At 40.9% G+C, this 16,503-nt stretch overlaps 1 protein-coding gene across 2 annotated transcripts in view; it reads right to left on the bottom strand.

Annotated features, from left to right (window-relative positions):
- FER (FER tyrosine kinase) overlaps window positions 1-11,050 on the bottom strand; it is a 130,794-nt gene extending 119,744 nt beyond the window's left edge. The window contains exons 1-3 of one of the 2 annotated variants that reach the window (XM_048502984.1): window positions 10,918-11,050; window positions 3,021-3,125; window positions 722-988 (exon numbers count right to left, since the gene is read on the bottom strand). In XM_048502984.1, the coding sequence (XP_048358941.1) occupies window positions 722-928 (207 nt within the window). In that variant the 5' untranslated portion in view covers window positions 929-988; window positions 3,021-3,125; window positions 10,918-11,050. Of the gene's footprint in view, window positions 1-721; window positions 989-3,020; window positions 3,126-9,765; window positions 10,687-10,917 lie in introns of those variants that run through there. The other variant, XM_048502986.1, reaches the window with a different exon arrangement.
- Window positions 11,051-16,503: the final 5,453 nt, after the last annotated feature.

The raw sequence follows: 16,503 nt of genomic DNA, 5'->3' as shown, positions 1-16,503 counted from the left end.
ACTGTTCATAAGTACTAACATTTAATTTCAACAGTCCTTCATAGCTAAAATTTCCATATATGAACATTTTATTTCTATATAATTTTTAAAACTGATTTAAAAACTGTGAAACTCTGAGACACTTTGTGCTTAATGCATTCTGAAAATCTTCTGTCTTGGCACTTTTTATTAGACAACACTTAATGTTTATGTGGCAAAAAAATGTAGTACAACTAACAATGGAACAGAAATTCAAACAAGACAAACACAACCAGACCAAAGATGCTTACGGCACAAATATTCTAACATTTGCATCTACAAGTTAAATGAATAAATTTAACTTCAGATGAAGGATTATCAGGAGCTTGCTTCAAAATGTTAATATACTTATTAGAAGTCCTTTATTAGGACTGCTGATTCACTTAAATAGTAATTAAGTACAAAAGCCATTAATTGTACCAACCGTTAGAAATACTCCACAAGCAAAGTGATTCAGTTGATCAGTACTCAAAGTGAATCAGACTACCACTACTCCTGTAATGTTAACAGTGTGATCCTATGCTGAGTTACTCCAGTCTAAGTTCATGGATTTCAGTTAGCTTTGCACTGTGGAAATCGTCATGATTATACAATGCAGTCTACCCAGGATTTCCACAGCACTGTGTTCAATAAATTATTTGCAGTTCATTATATATGCACACAATTTTAACTCTGTTCAACTTTTTAAATATTGTTCTCTTACCTTAGATACATTACTAACATAATCCAGTTGTGAAGTACTCTCTTTATCAACCTGATTGCAAAGATTCTGTAAAGTGGATGCATATTCTTTGTCACTTTTTATTCTTGTGGCCATAAATTTCTTCACCATTTCTAATAGCCGCAACTCCCAATCTTGCAGTTTTAGCAAAGCTTCATGAGAATACTTCAGGTCACTTCCAAACCCCATATTTATAAGGCACCAGATTTACCAAGGGCTACAAGTGAGGGATCCTTCTGGTCAGCACATCTGTACAAAGAATAAAACTAATCAGAAGTGTATTGGAAGAACAATGAGTAATGCTACTTTCCAGTGCAATATTTCTTGTATATTTAAATAAAGAAATATTTGAATCAAGAAATTTATATTTAAATCATAAATGAATATTCAGATTAAGAAATAAACTCATCTACACAGTCAGGAATCAAAAGGGGAAGTCTTGGCTTTGAAAAAATTCAACTTCTCAAACATCTCCCTTCCCTGCCCCCTCAGTCAGCTCTCCAAACACAAAGGTGGATTACCAAGTAGGAAATTCCCTCAATGAAAAATTATCATAAGCGAAACAGTTTTTAGAGGTTAAATTCTATCATTCCATTGGACTAATGGCAGCATATTCCACTGGTCAAAGATTCAAACCAGTGTAATCATCAATATACTCCAAGATAAACTGTTTTGAAGACAGGGCAACTTCATTATTCCACATTCCCCTAAAGCCCATGGCTATGGGTAAATAACCACCAACTATGTGCTTAAGGCCTGAAGGCTCAAAGCATGGACAGCTCCCAGATGGCAAAGAAGCCAAGACAGTTTGTAAAATTCAAAGGTGGCATTGGTCAAACTTTACAACACTATCCAGGATAAAATTAAGTGATGTGTCACAAAAACATATCAAGCAAGAGAAATAGGAAAACATTGTAATGACTTTTTTTCTTGTGTCTGGAGCAATTCTGAAATGGAGAAGAATGCAGAACTCTAGTCAAGAATATTCTTTGCAATGATACCCCACCATTGCATAAGATTAGATCAGGGGTAGGGAACCTGCGGCTCTCCAGATGTTCAGGAACTACAATTCCCATCAGCCTCTGTCAGCATGGCCAATTGGCCATGCTGGTAGGGGCTGATGGGAATTGTAGTTCCTGAACATCTGGAGAGCCGCAGGTTCCCTACCCCTGGATTAGATATTCATAGATGAGTATGTGGACACAAACTATTTTTTTAAAAGCCTCTTGCACATCTACATTAAGCACATCTACATCAGTTTAGCTCATATACCAAGCTCATTACAGAGTGCATAAAGTTAAGTAAGCCTCAAAATCAAAAATATACTTATAAACAAACATTTGAACAAGCACTAGGAGAGACAAACTTAAAATTAGATGTGACACAAGTTCTAATCTGACACTCACCCAGAGTGTACACGTTTCTGGAAAAATAATCTCTCCATCTAGCTATGAACAACTGCTGACAAGCACTGTGGGTATGACCAGTGGTGTAGCTGTAATGGGGACATCCGGGAACAAATGCCCCAGGCGCGCCCCATTAAGTCATGTGGGGGGTCCGGAAAACAACCCCCGTCTCAGCAGAAAACCTGGCCACTGCGTGGAGTAGTCAGGTGCCACCCAGGCAGGCCTCTAGGCCCATCGACTGGCTCAGTTGCTGCCCGGACCTGTCCGGGCAGCGCCTGCTGCTCTGCGCTGCAGCTGGGTCATAGGCCTGCCCCTTGGGCAGCAGACAACCTGGCCGCAGCACGGAGCAGCCAGGTGCCATTCAGGCAGGTCTCTTGGGGCTTCTGCCAGGCCTGGCGGGGTGAGGGGGGAAGGAGGGGCATGTCCTCCTTCCCCCCGCCAGGCCTGGCAGAGGCCGCTGCGGATGCACCTCCTAGGCCCGTGGTGGCGAACCTTTGGCACTCCAGATGTTATGGACTACAATTCCCTTCAGCCCCAGCCAGCATGGCCAATTGGCCATGCTGGCTGGGGCTGATGGGAATTGTAGTCCATAACATCTGGAGTGCCAAAGGTTCGCTACCACTGTCCTAGGCTCTTCTTGAGCGTGCTGGACCAGTCCTGCCCGGCGCGTCCCTCTCCAGAAGAAGCGGGACTGGCTTGGCACCCTGTAAGTGAGGGGCGAGCAGCAGCACAGGGGGAGCGGAAAACACGGAGTCTGCCTCAGGTGCAGTTTTCCACAGCTACGCCTCTGGTTATGACACACCTGAATTATTAATGGCACAGCGAAGTTCTTGAACTAGACTTTAAAACAAGAAAATAAAACGCTTCGTACATACCTTCTAAAAAGTTTTCTTCTGGCAAAGTTTTCTTCCTTACAACAATGGTAACGTGGTCATTGCTCAATTCTTCCAATTCCTCTGTTCTCTCAATGTCTTCTGATCCTATACAAAACAAAGTTGTATGATCTAGTTTGACAACCACACAAAAGGAAATTTTATGTATTGCTAGTTTTGAACCAGAACACTTTGAAAAAGAAGCTTGCACTTGCCTTAGCAGATGCCATCTTTTGCAGAAGTGAAATGTGAACTATAAACAGCATTTATCAATAAGCATATAGTAGTCAACAACCTAGCATACCATGTCCATTCTGAATGAACAGTTCAGAATCTCAAATATAAATCTTTTTTCAGTCCACAACATAGACATACAACATGGGCAACCCAATCCAGATGAGGGGAGCCAAACACTCTTAGGGACCAGAGTAGTATTATATAGGTGTGTTCCCCCACCCTGCCACATAGGGGGTATCCCCAATCGTGCAGGGAGCACATGCATCAGTGACTGGCACCCCTCAGCTCCACAGTGGGTGAACCTGGAAGAACCATGGAACTGTGCTGGCATCCAAAGTGAACACCGATGTGGAGGGGTGGGTCAGGTTGTTCCCGAAGTGGAGCTGACCTTAGTCAGCTTCCACCCCAGGTTTGTGGCCAATTGCATCGTACTCCCCACCCCCCGTTTTTAATAATAGCATGTTTTGAAGGCCATTCATTCATAGGACCACCATGAGTCAGAAGTGACTTAATGGCACTTAAAACGCAATACATACAAAAGATCTTGCTGCCTCAACTGTCAGCCTTAGGAAGAACTAACACCTACATTAGCATTTTCCTAGTCCAGAGTGATCTAATTTGGACTATAGAATTGCCTGACACAACTCCCAACTCAGGAGTTAATGGAGACAATTAAAATTGCCTGCAACACACTTCTTATCCAATTTTCCATTTCTGCTGGAACACATTCCCAGGACTACCGGTATGTCCTTCCTTCAGCAGCAGCCTGGCTGAACGTATGCTTGCTGCACAATTAGCTAGGTGGACATTGCAGAACCCCTCTTTAGACAAGGATGTTTTGCCTCGAAACTACAATGATTAACAGCACTACCTCTTTCGCCTCTTTCCCCATCCCACCCCTAAACGCAATGTACCTCTTAAGCAGGTATTTGGAATCAGACAAGCCTGATATTAATGTGACTATGCATTTGCTAATTATTCCCCTTAATAACACTATTTGATTTCACCATTTTCATGGGCTCCCAATTTCTTACAAGCCTGAATACGGATCCTTATGACTTTGTCAAATGTTACTCTTTGCCCAGACTGGCTGCATTTCTTAAAGCCTGGTGCAAAACACAAGCCAACAACTCCTTAGAGATGGCCAGGGTGGATAATCGTAATTTAAAATAAAATGTTTTTGAGGAAAAATCCATCTAAAGATAGTTTAAATAGATTTCTGTTTAGGATACGTGATAGTTTAAAGGTTATTCATCATGAAATAAGGATTGTTTTTTAACAATGTAACATGAAACTGTATATTCATGAAATATTTAAAATTTTTGGTAAATGAATTCCATTAATCCATTCACAATGTCATGCTCTTGTAAAAGTTTTTATAAGATTATTTTGGGTAATTTTTCTGTCTAGAACAGTGGTGGCGAACCCTTGGCACTCCAGATGTTATGGACTACAATTCCCATCAGCCCCTACAATTGGCCATGCTGGCAGGGGCTGAAGGGAATTGTAGTCCATAACATCTGGAGTGCCAAAGGTTCGCCACCACGGGTCTAGAAGATACTATTACAGATGCTTGATATAGCAATTCTCAAAACTGTGAATTTTTATTTGCAGAGAAATTCTGCCTCTTCTTCACAGCAAAAATTATATAAGAGAAACATGCAGAGTTGGAAGAAAGGATCTTAATCCCATTGTTTCATTGCAACTCTATATACACAGAATCAACCCCTACCTCTTAAGTTCAGTGAGTAGAAGATGGTTAGGAGCAGAATAAATCTGTATAAGGAACCAAGTGTGAGGAGGAAAAGCAGTAAAAATAAAACTGAAACCTTCAGGATTTTTCAAAAGAATTTAGAAACCTAGCATTTTAAGACAAGGTAGGCAACATTTATTTTACTGTATTTGTTTCATTGATTTATACCCTGCCTTTCTTCCCAATGGGTACCCAAAACAGTCTTCATTGCTCTCTTTAATTTCATTCTCACAACAACCCTGTGAGGCAGGTTAAGCTGAGAGTGTGACTGGCCCAAGATCACCCAGCTTCTCTTCACCCTGACAAGGCTTTTTTCTGACTCAGCTTTCCCTATTCTCTTCCACAGTGCACCAATTTCAACAACAACAACAATTCATCCATGAACTTAATGTTCTGGGATGGAGGGAGGAGAAAACTCAGCAGGCCAGATATAGTTTGTGGCCTTTACACCGACTGTATTTTCAGTTCCTTTCAGTTCAGTACAGAACCCTAGTCACTTCCCTTTCACGGGGAAAGTATATTCAGCTTTACTTCCATTGTTTTCTGACCTTTCACTTCTAGTGTGTAGCCTGAGGCACCTGCAATTTTGCCATTACAAGAATTAAGCATTGTAGTCTACAAAAACTGACTGCTTGATTCCATAAATGGAAGATCCTGGATAAAAGATGGTACTGCATACTATTTTCACACAGGCTGAAAGGGTAGAATTGCACACTTGGAGAATTAGCAAGTCTTGCCATTTTCTTTTTGCTGATACGTCCAATAGCTCTCTGAATAGTCAGCCAATTCATATCAAGTAAATATCTGTCTCATAGATTTATCACCATGGTTTCCACACAAAGCATTTCCAAAACACTAGGCTGAATTCTACAACTCAATTTACTAGCTACAGAGCTTTCTTCCTTTGGAAAAATTTTCTCATTTTAGCAGAAAGTTCCTTAAGACTTTGCAATAGTGTTGAAAGAAATAACAGGACCCTATGAGTTCTGACACCGGTGCTATTACATTCAGTATTCATGTCAATGTAAAATTACTCCTAGAGTCTAAAACAGTAACATTTGATTTCAAATAAGGAAACTTCACGAAACTAAAGGGAGACAAGAGAGTCAAATTCCTAAGGGATTCTTGTAACTGTTGAATAAAACTATACTAACTGAAGGCCAGATAGAATGCATACTTTGGGACAGCTACTACCAAGCCTAAAAGGATGGCTGCATAGTTAACAACACAATGAAGCCATAATGGACAAAAATACTTTTTCTAAAGATCTTCCTCAATTTAGTGAACAGAAAGGAGAACCAGTTCTGGAGAGACAACTGTAGGCATTCAAAAAAGAGAATCTGAGATCCAAATTGCTAAAAAAAATAAAGACAAACAACAAGCATTTCTTCAAAAATAACTAGAACAGGAAACTAGTTACAGAATAGGTTGAAACTTCAAATGACCATCGAATAGAGAGATTGCTGAAGCAAGATAGGGCAATAGTAGACAAGCTAAATGAATAATTTATATTGGCATTTTCTGCAGAAACTGTGGGGCATGTACCCAGATCTCAGCCACTATTTTCAGGGGGGGGGGGAATTCTGAAGTGAGTTGAGTTGAGAAGAGATGAAGTTTGGGGAAATTGAGGAACAGTAAGCCTCCAGGTCCTGATGGCATACACTTAAAGATTCTTAGGGAAATCAAATGTGAGATAGTTTATCTACTAATCTGTATATATAGCATATAACCACTGTACCAGAAGACTGGAAAATGGCAAATGTTACAGAAATTTTTATAAAGAAATCCAGCGGGGAATCAGGAAATTAAAGGCTCAACCCCTGTCCAGGCAAATTGATAGAAAGTGTAATCAAGGAGAGAATTTTAGGCACACAGAGGAACAAGGCCTGCTGAGGGAAAATCAGTGAGGCTTGCAAAGGGACATCATTCTTCACCAACCTTTTGCAGTTCTTTGAGAATATTAATATTTAGGTAACAGTGACCCATCAGATATTATATACTTAGGACATTCAAAAAGTTTTGGCAAGGCAACTCACCAAAAGCTCCTGTGTAAAAGGATGTGTCTTTTTTAAACAAAACTAAAAGTTGGTTAAAAACAGAAGAAAGAAGAAATAGTTCTCAAAACAGACAGTTCTCAAAATGGAGAAAAGTAAGCACTAAGGTCCTACAAAGATCAATAATGGGACCAGTACTACATATTTTGTTCATAAATTATCTGGAACTGGAGGTGAGCACTGTAGTGGCAAAGTCTATAGATGACACCTTTCTCAGGATGGTGAAGAACTCCAGGAGGATCTCTACAAATTTGGCAGCGGACAACAAAGTGGCAAAGTGCAGCAGTGGCATCTCACATTATTAGTATAGTTGAGTTAAGTAGTTATTCATATATTTGAGCACCTAATAATGGTTAGGTACTGAATTATGTATTTAGTCTATTTTCTTATATACTTCTTAAAGGCATAGATCTCATCACAGAATGGAAACCAATACAAGGGTTGTATATCAATGCTGCATGCTGCATAAGCATTTGGTTTACTAATAAATATGAAGTTCTTTTATATATGTGGTGGGTTTTCCGGGCTGCGTGGCTGTGATCTGGTGGATCTTGTTCCTAACGTTTCGCCTGCATCTGTGGCTGGCATCTTCAGAAGTATACACAGATGCAGGCAAAACGTTAGGAACAAGATCCACCAGACCACAGCCACACAGCCAGGAAAACCCACCAGAACCACCTGGGAAGTAAGATTCAAGGGTCTGCCATGATGGTCTGCTGTATCACAGTTAGAATCATGTCTAGCAGCATTTTAGAGGTGAACAGGAGTTTCAAGGTATGCATTTTCAAGAGTCAAAGCTCTATTAATCAGACATCGTAGAACTGAAATGGAAATGAAATGGAGAGCCCTACCTACGAAGTAAGTTAAGCTCATAGTGTGTGAATGGCCTAAGATTCCTTGGAAGAGTGGAGATTGTACTCACAAGCTCTCAGTCATCCCTCCACCTGCGAAGTCTGGCCACACTATACTGGTTACATCAGAAAGCAAGCAGTAGGTTCAATTTCACTAGCTTGGGCTCAGAAAAAAGTATCCTGGTCCCTTAATGAAGAACCACATCCTGTTGCCAGCTCAAATTTAGTAACCAATATCTGAGACTTGTTTAGGTGAGTTGTTATCCATAAGCTAGATTCATCCAATGAGTCAAATCAGCTTCAGTAGCTCAGAAGAAGGTTACATGCCAACAAACGTATTGTCAATCCCTGGCACTTCAGTTGGATTTCATTTTTATCAAACAGTACTAATATGCAACCTGTCCTTTCTGGGGGAAAAAAGCCACTGACATTATTTACTGGTCAGATCCATTAGATTGCCAATTACCGGTAGCATCTCTCAGGGTTGTGAAAATAAATTGGGGGAAAATCCACCATGAGTTCCAGTGAGAAAGGTGGACTATCAACAAAAATAATACAAGCATCAGTAGTATTTGGTTGAAGTCAGGGCTCTCCTGACAACATGATATCCACCAGTATTTCCTAGTATATACATAATTTTTTAAAAAGAGGGCAAGCTCACTGTAAGGCACAGCTTGGTACTGGTTGCCCAAATTCAAATGAATGGGTACTGCTACAGTAGCAACTGCAGCCATTAGAAGATCAAGAGGGTAATTCCATTCTCCTTTATTCTCCAATCTCATTCTACATTCTCAGTTTCTTTTCTTTCACCCTCATACCTCCAGCTTTCCTTCTTTCTTTTATTTTCTTTCTACAATTAATTGGAAAGTGAGGGAAATGGTTTTGGCCGCTGCCTCCCTTGGCAGCCATTTTGGGTTGGCACTTTCCTTCTGTAAAACTTCTGAAGGTCCCTGAATCATCAAAAAGGCTGGGGACCCCGGTTTAAAGAAAAGCCATTACTTTTAGCCTAATGTGAATTGTTTTCCATTTATCAAAGCTCGTCACAGATTTTGGGGAGAAATGGAGAATTTCCACAGGTTTTTATTAAAATTATGCTTGATTCATATGTAGAGATCACAAGCTGTACATTGCTGTTGGATGTGACAGAATGGGTCATAAAATGGTTTTTTGTAAGTAATGAACCAGATTCCTTAGAAGCTTTTCCCGAGGAAACAATTCAATATGAGCTGATTATAATTGCAGGTCACCCCATTTGTTTTAGGTGAGGTTTCTGGGGAGTATAATGAACAGTTCACAAGGCACTGTTGTTTGTGGGCTCATAGTGGCTCTCGGGAGCCCTGAATTCCACTACTGAGAATTTAATCTGTTTAAGTACTAGGCATAATGCTCCACACTCCAAGCAGGATACTTAAAAACTCAATCTACTGCACCACCACTTCATGTAGCTGGAAAACAATTCTTATGCAAAGTCATGTTTTTCTGTTTCAAGCTAAGCATAATGCCCGCTGAAATAAGACATGGAAAAAACATTGCATAAATACTAAGAAATTGTGGGAATTTAATTTCCCAAGATTTTCTTTTCTTGTCCAAAGAGGCTCCCAAATTCTTTCTAGAACTTAAAATTCAGTTAATTTTCCTTGTATGTGTTCTGTTGCAATGGAGGAACTTTCTCCCTTCTTCCCTTCCCTCTGCCATCAACACACACTTACTTCAACATTGACACAAACTCAACAGAATTTTAAGTGTTTCAATTTTATTGTAATTGTGTTAAATACATTATCACATCAATGATGAACATCATATAAAGATGTAACACAGAAATAATTCTGCAGCTCGATGAAAGCCTATTTTACCTGCTTAACTGGTTTGTTTTGTCCCCGCTAGTTTTGTGCTTGAGTGCTAAAAAGGAAGCATTGTCAACACCACTATGATTCAACAGACTTTCATTATCAATGCGATCCATTCCCCCTAGGTTGAACATCCAAATACAAGACAGTCACCTTGCCTTGTAGGACTGAAAAGCCCTGTTGCTTCCTAGTTCAAACTAAGCTTATATTCAGCAGCCTCTTCCACTTCTACTTCTTTATAAAACCATGAAAACCTCAGCTGTTGGAAAAAAACCTAGTTTGAAGCAGGACACATAATGCAATGAAAATGAGCAATTTCCAACAATCTATCACCATACCCACTTTCCTCTGTAGAAACCAATTCTGTGTGTTCGGACAAGAATAAGAGCTAGTGGCAACAAAGACAAGAAAACTGACCTCATTTGAACAACACTATTGAAAGCCATCACAACAGAACTGCATGACAAAACTTTACAAAAGAAGCTCTCACAGGGACTCAAGATCAATATTCAATAGAAGACTTAAAGTCCCTAAAATAACAATTTACATCAAATGTTTTTAATTGTCCTGAGAATATTCTTGGGGGCCGAATTAAAAAAAAAACCATCACACCGATTCCCTGTTATTACCCCTATCCTGACTTTACCATTTTACACTTCCTGCTCTAATAACATCCCAAAGGCCCTGGCCTCAGAAACTACTTGCCCAATTTCTAGCACCCGCCTATTTGCAAAAGTCGTGAGGTCAGAGAAAAGGACAAAACCATCACTATTTCCTCCACGCCCAGGCACAGAAGAACTTAACTCTCAAGAAAAACCTCAGGAGTTGCCTAAGCACTTCATAGAAGGAAACGGAGCAGAATCAGGTATCCAAAGGACCAGGCTCCACACGGGGCAAGGAGCTCCTGCCGCCCCTCTCACCTACAGGCTCTACGACCCCACCAGGAACGCCCTCGGGAAGCGATACCTCGGCGCCACCGCCCCAAGGGCTCGCCCACCGTCGGGCCTACCCACAAGCGACCCCCACCGATCCCACCCCCAGCATCCATCACGGGTGCCCCCATGCACCTCCCTCCGCCCCTTGCCGGCCCTGAGCGAGTGCAAACCCTGCCTAAGGAAAAAACCGGACAGGTCTAACACGAACACAGCACCCACCTACCTTACCAGCTGAACCCCCTCCGCCACAATATGCCGTCATCGGCCCGCCTGGGTCACGTGAGGACAGGTTGGCGAATCCGCTCCCACCTCTCGCTCTACCGGCCACCAATCCCGGCTAGCGTTGGAGCTCTTCGTTGAAGACTTCTCCCGCCGGCAACCAATAGGTGGAGACGAGGAAACCGTCGCTCCCGCCCTCCTGTCTGATGTCGGGAGGTGATTGGCCGCACCCCTTTTGGGTGGGAAGGTGCAAGAGCGGAGCAGAGGGCGTTGGCTTCCTTTCATTGATTAGGCAGGTGGGTTAGTATCCTGGAGGGGTCCCGTTCGGAACAGAGGAGCAGAATAGGGGGAAGGAGTAATTGTTGGGTCTCTGCCCGGTTCCTCCTTGTAAATATTTTTGCACGTCACTTTCAGCCTTTACTGGGCTCGAAGCCTTATCGAATTTAATTGGGCTTCTACTAACGTAAAGCTGCAGCCCTGGGTACATTTACGGTCTGATTGACACGGGAGTACGCAAATGGTTATGCAGGATGTGCATGTAACACTACAGCCGTGCAACCCGATCCTGTGTACAGTGACTAGAACATAGGTTGGACTTAATTTTGTATGTATGGGATTGTCTCCTGTGAACAAGGTTTCATGACCTGCAGCGCATCAGGAATTTAATGCAGGCAAAAGGGGTTTCCTCCCATTGAAGTATAGATTGAGTATTATTTTAAAGGTAAAGGTAAGTTGGTCATGACTGACTTATGAAGTGACCGTAGACAGATTGTGTTTTCGGGATTGTTTGCAATTGCCATTGTATTTCCCAGTTTTCTATACATTACCCACAGCAAGATGTGTACTCATTTAATCAAGGTCAGAAGGATGGAGGGTTGAGTCAACCTTGAGCTGAAACTGTTGGGATCAAACATAGGTTTGACTGCTGTACTGATTCTTATCAAGGATGTTTGTTATGTATTAGACTAGTCCCTTGTATTGATTTTGGAAGGCCTAAAACTTTATTCTTGCAGTGTCCTCCCATGCCAACTCAGTTTTCTGGTAAGCAGTAGCAGACAGTGATGCCAATCTCCATGTAGGACTAGGAACGTTTCCAGAATTACAGCTCATCAAGAATGTAGGTGGTGGTGGTCGGGTTTTCCCGGATTCAACCCCCCATTACATTTCTGAAGTTCCGCCCCCTCCCCCCATTTGTGTTTTTTTTTGTATTTTTGGTGGGGGTTTTTCAGTTTTGGGCCTGTAGGAGATGTAGTTTTTAGGCTAGCAGCAGCAAAATTTCATGGATTTTTTGGAAGACTCTCCTGATGATACCACCCAGGTTTGGTGAGGTTTGGTTCAGGGGGTCCAAATTTATGGACTCCCACTACTCCCCACCTTGAAACAGCATCATTTTCAGTGTTTAAACTGGGGACCTCAGATTCTCCCTTTGAAATCCATGCAGAAGGGGGGGATTTAAAAGGAGAATCTGGGGAAATTGGGGGGGTGCCTGCTGTCAGGGGTACAATTGTTAAGCTAGTAGCACCAAACTTTCAGGGTATCATTAGGAGACTCTCCTGATGATACCACCCACGTTTGGTAAAGTTTGGTTCAGGGGATCCAAAGTTATGGACCCTCAAAGGTGTAGCCCCCATCTTCTATTAGCTCCTATTGCATGCCGCTCTGAGATCCTTGGGGCAAGAGCAGGATAAAAATCTACAAAGGAGAGAGTAAAGTTAAATGTCTTTGTTATTTAATGAGTAAAAATAAAAAATGCTATAATGGCATAGAAACTGAAATGATCCTGTGTCAATCAGCACTTCCAATGAAATATGGCTACTATTGTACTATTAGTTTCTAACATGTCAATTGCAATTGAAAAATTGCATATTTATCTATCTCTTCTTCAATCAAAACAGACAAATGTTGCTGATAGCCACATTGACCTGCAGACATATTCCGAAAATAAAGTTAATGTGATGCTAAAACCAACCAAAATGTCAAAAAACTGTATCAAACATAAAACAGTGTGCAGGCTCTTGAACTATTTATCAGGCAAATCAGAACTCTTTATCAGACAAATGTCAGTACAAAAGGGAAAAGGGATAAAAATTGTTTAGACCAGGGAATGCGTGTGGCAAAGACTATTTGTCTGCAATTGTAGAATTAAAATGTAGAATATGTTCTCAACTAAATGAGATTAGCTTGTTCCATAGTGGGCTTGTAGTGGGGTCTTTTCGTGTTTCTCTGTTTACACACACAAGGAGGCAGCCTGCAGTACAGTTTGTCTTCTGAACTCTGTTGGCTCTGAGTTCCTAGTTCTCTTTACTCCACCCATCAAATCAGGCTGAAAGGCACAGCTCTCTCCCCCTCCCCTCTCCCCCTTCCTGCCATTACTACTGCTTCATGGAAAACACAGATTTGTTCTAAAAGACAGGCTGGGTTGAAATAATTAGAGCGGAAGGAAGTAGAGCGGGGGAGGTGCTTGTACTATTTCTTGGAAAAACCCGCTCTGTTGTTAGTATATCAGTATATCAATATTTTGATATATGCACTTAGAGAAACAGGAAAGAGCTGGCAACATGGAAGGGAAAGCAAGGGGGAAAGCATGGATGGCAGGATGAAGCTAAGCAGGCTAGCTGTGGGTGTAGGAAAGATGTCTGGGACAAAGCTGTGCTGACTGTCAAATCTGTCCCACTCTGGCAGCGAAGCAAATTAAAGTTGTGCTAGAAGTGGTTTTGCTTGCCATGGAGAGAATGGAAAGTAAAAATGAGGCTGTAGAAAATACATCCACCCAAGAAAACTTGCTGCAATAGACATTTGCCCCCATCTCGCAACAGATGCCTTGTGCATAATCGGCCAGAGTTATTAGGGTGGGGCTCAAACTTTGTTCCATTCACATGCTGCCAGCATTTATTCATATCCTATGATTTAGATGTAGACCAAGACTTAAGGTCCTGTTCCTGCAACTTGGATCCTTTAATTACAAACTGACTATTTTCAGCCTTCTATAACCAGTTTATATAGTTATAACTGGTTTCACTCATCTTGTTTTTCCTTCTTGATTCCTTAGCTGCTGTTCTTAACTGCTATTTCTCAGCATTCCATGTCTCCCAACATTTCATCCCACTAGGATAAGCTGCCTACAATAGAAAGGGAAAGAAATAACTCCAACTTAAATAAAAAATATTATTTCCAGAAAATACCTAACCTTGAGCTTTAACATCCATCTGATAGAAGAGATTACAGGCCAAAGAACAGATGGAGAGAAATACGTTGTGCCAAATTGTTGATTTATGGCATCAGTAAGCCTTTACTTTTGGAATCTTGAGACCCCAAAAATGATTTATTCTGGGGTTTGTGGAGGTAACCTAATGGCCTTTTACATTAAATATTTTCAGATACTGTTTAGGGCTAGGTATAATAAGAATAATCTTATTGACTCCAGTGGTATGGGCAATTGGTGTGTAGTTTAATGGATCAGAGAGAAAACGACATTCTTTCAGTAGAACAAAAGAAATCACTGTGTTCAGCAATGGCAAACACATTTTTTAAAATTCTGTCTCCAGCCTAATTCTTTTGTATTTTTCATCTTTCACAATGGCCCTAAAGTATGATGCATCTGCTCTAGAAACATGTACCATTTCTTTATCAGTTTAACATTCATGGTGTTTCCCTGTGAGTTCTGGGAACTGTAGTTGTGGAGACTGTTAAGAATTCTCAGTGATTGTTGGCTCTTCCCCACCAACAGTTCTGGGTGTTGTTTGCTTGTTAAAAAAAGGTTAATCAATTTCATGTGGCTCTCCAAGGCATAACTATTGAGTCATTTGAAGGCTATAGTAAATCAAGCCGTGCTGTCATAAGGAGTGACATCCTACTAATTCCAGGGCTAAAGCCTTCTAAAAGTTAAAGCCTTCACTGAAAGTGGGCCTGGAAGGTTGCAATGCTTTTTGGGATTGCACTGTAGGTGTCTTTTCCTACTGAGTGCTTCCAAGGATTCGGGATACTTTTTGTTCTTCCATTATCAGTGGGCTATTATGATCAAGAAAAATATCACAAAACAGTAAGAAAAACTCTTACCAGGGTGGATGTTCATTACAAAAAAAAAGTGACTGGAGAAGTTTTAGAATATATTGAAAGACACCTAGTCTGCAGAACCAAAATGTGATGGGGACTTAATTGGATTACATTGGGTTAAGTACAAAACAGGTTTAAAGACACAAATGGCTGATCTCTCTTTAAAAATATAAAAACCATCAATTAATCAGATTTCTTTCTGGTACTGATTGGAACACACCTTTCTCCTCTGGTTCACTGCCAAATTTGCTCTTTTTTAATTCGTTCCTCTTCCTTCTTTCCACTTCATTGTTTCAAATTCCCTAATACAAGTTGCTGTATCTGCTGCAAATAATTAATCCTCTTGCTGGGGAGAAGGGAGAGGGGAACTTTAAAATTCTAGTTGAAGGATAGATCGCTACACTACATTCTATTACTGGAAAGAACAGCTTTGAGAACAATATTAACTTTTGAAGGAAATTACATGCCTGGAAGGGGAGTATAAAATATAAGAGGCAGAGTACCTCATTATCACTCCTCCAAGATGATAGAACAGGCCTCAAATAATTGCAAACTACAACATAAAATAATATTTTGAATATATTAAAGGAGGCTATTAATGCATATGGCAATAATACAGGAAGTTATTAGAGAAGATTAAAAAGAATGAATGATTGTAGGGACATATTTCTGTAAGGACTAAAGCATAATAATCTCATTAATACATACTCTCCCAAACTTCTGAACATAAATTGCAACACTGAAGTGTGTTCTGTTGAGGGATAGAACTGTCTCCTCATGGTATGTTGCTAAGAATGGTATTTGGTACCAAGAATGAAAATATGCATTTTTAGTATGGTACACCGTCTTATGCTAGCAATTCGCATCTCTGGTTTAGATGTGCTCCAGTCAAGGAGAGCAGCCAGTTGAAAATGAATGTGGTTGCTGAGAACCATTGCATCACCCCAGCTCCTCAAAATGGTTTTAAACAATCCCATACACCTCTCAGCAAGAGAAGAGAGTGGTTCCAGAACCAGAGATGCGAACAGAAGTGGACAGAAATTGTAGACAGCTGTGATGATTAATAGAAACTATCCAAAAGCAAGATGTGCACAATAGCTTTCTGTCAGGACCAATCAAAATATCACAAAATAATGAGCCCAAGCTTTCAAATTCTCTGTGCTCCATCAAGTTGGATGCTCAATACACAGACATGGAGGAGAGACAGAGAAAATGTTCAGGAAATGTTGGAAAGTTGTATTGTTCCAAAGTCAGCAGTTTTCTTTAAATGACCTGAAAGTGTTGCACCCTTAATTAAATGGCAAGGTAACAGATGAAGATAAGATTTCAAGAAGTTACACAGGTTCCTTGAATAGTGCATTGGGCCAATCCCTGGGGAATGAGGAGTCTTCAGGGAAAGAATTGGCAAAGAGAGTTCAGCCCAGCCAGAACCCCAACAGGGGTGAGTTCAGAGCAGCCAGAGCCCCTGCAGGGTGATCTTGAACAGCAAGCTAGCCAGGGCTCAGGGGCCAAAGTGCCTGCAGAAACCACCTGTTTA

The sequence above is a fragment of the Sphaerodactylus townsendi genome, linkage group LG07 (assembly GCF_021028975.2).
Source record: "Sphaerodactylus townsendi isolate TG3544 linkage group LG07, MPM_Stown_v2.3, whole genome shotgun sequence".
Classification (NCBI taxonomy): Eukaryota; Metazoa; Chordata; class Lepidosauria; order Squamata; family Sphaerodactylidae; genus Sphaerodactylus; species Sphaerodactylus townsendi.
Note: the sequence above shows the minus strand (reverse complement) of the source record. Positions and strands in the feature narration are given on the sequence as shown.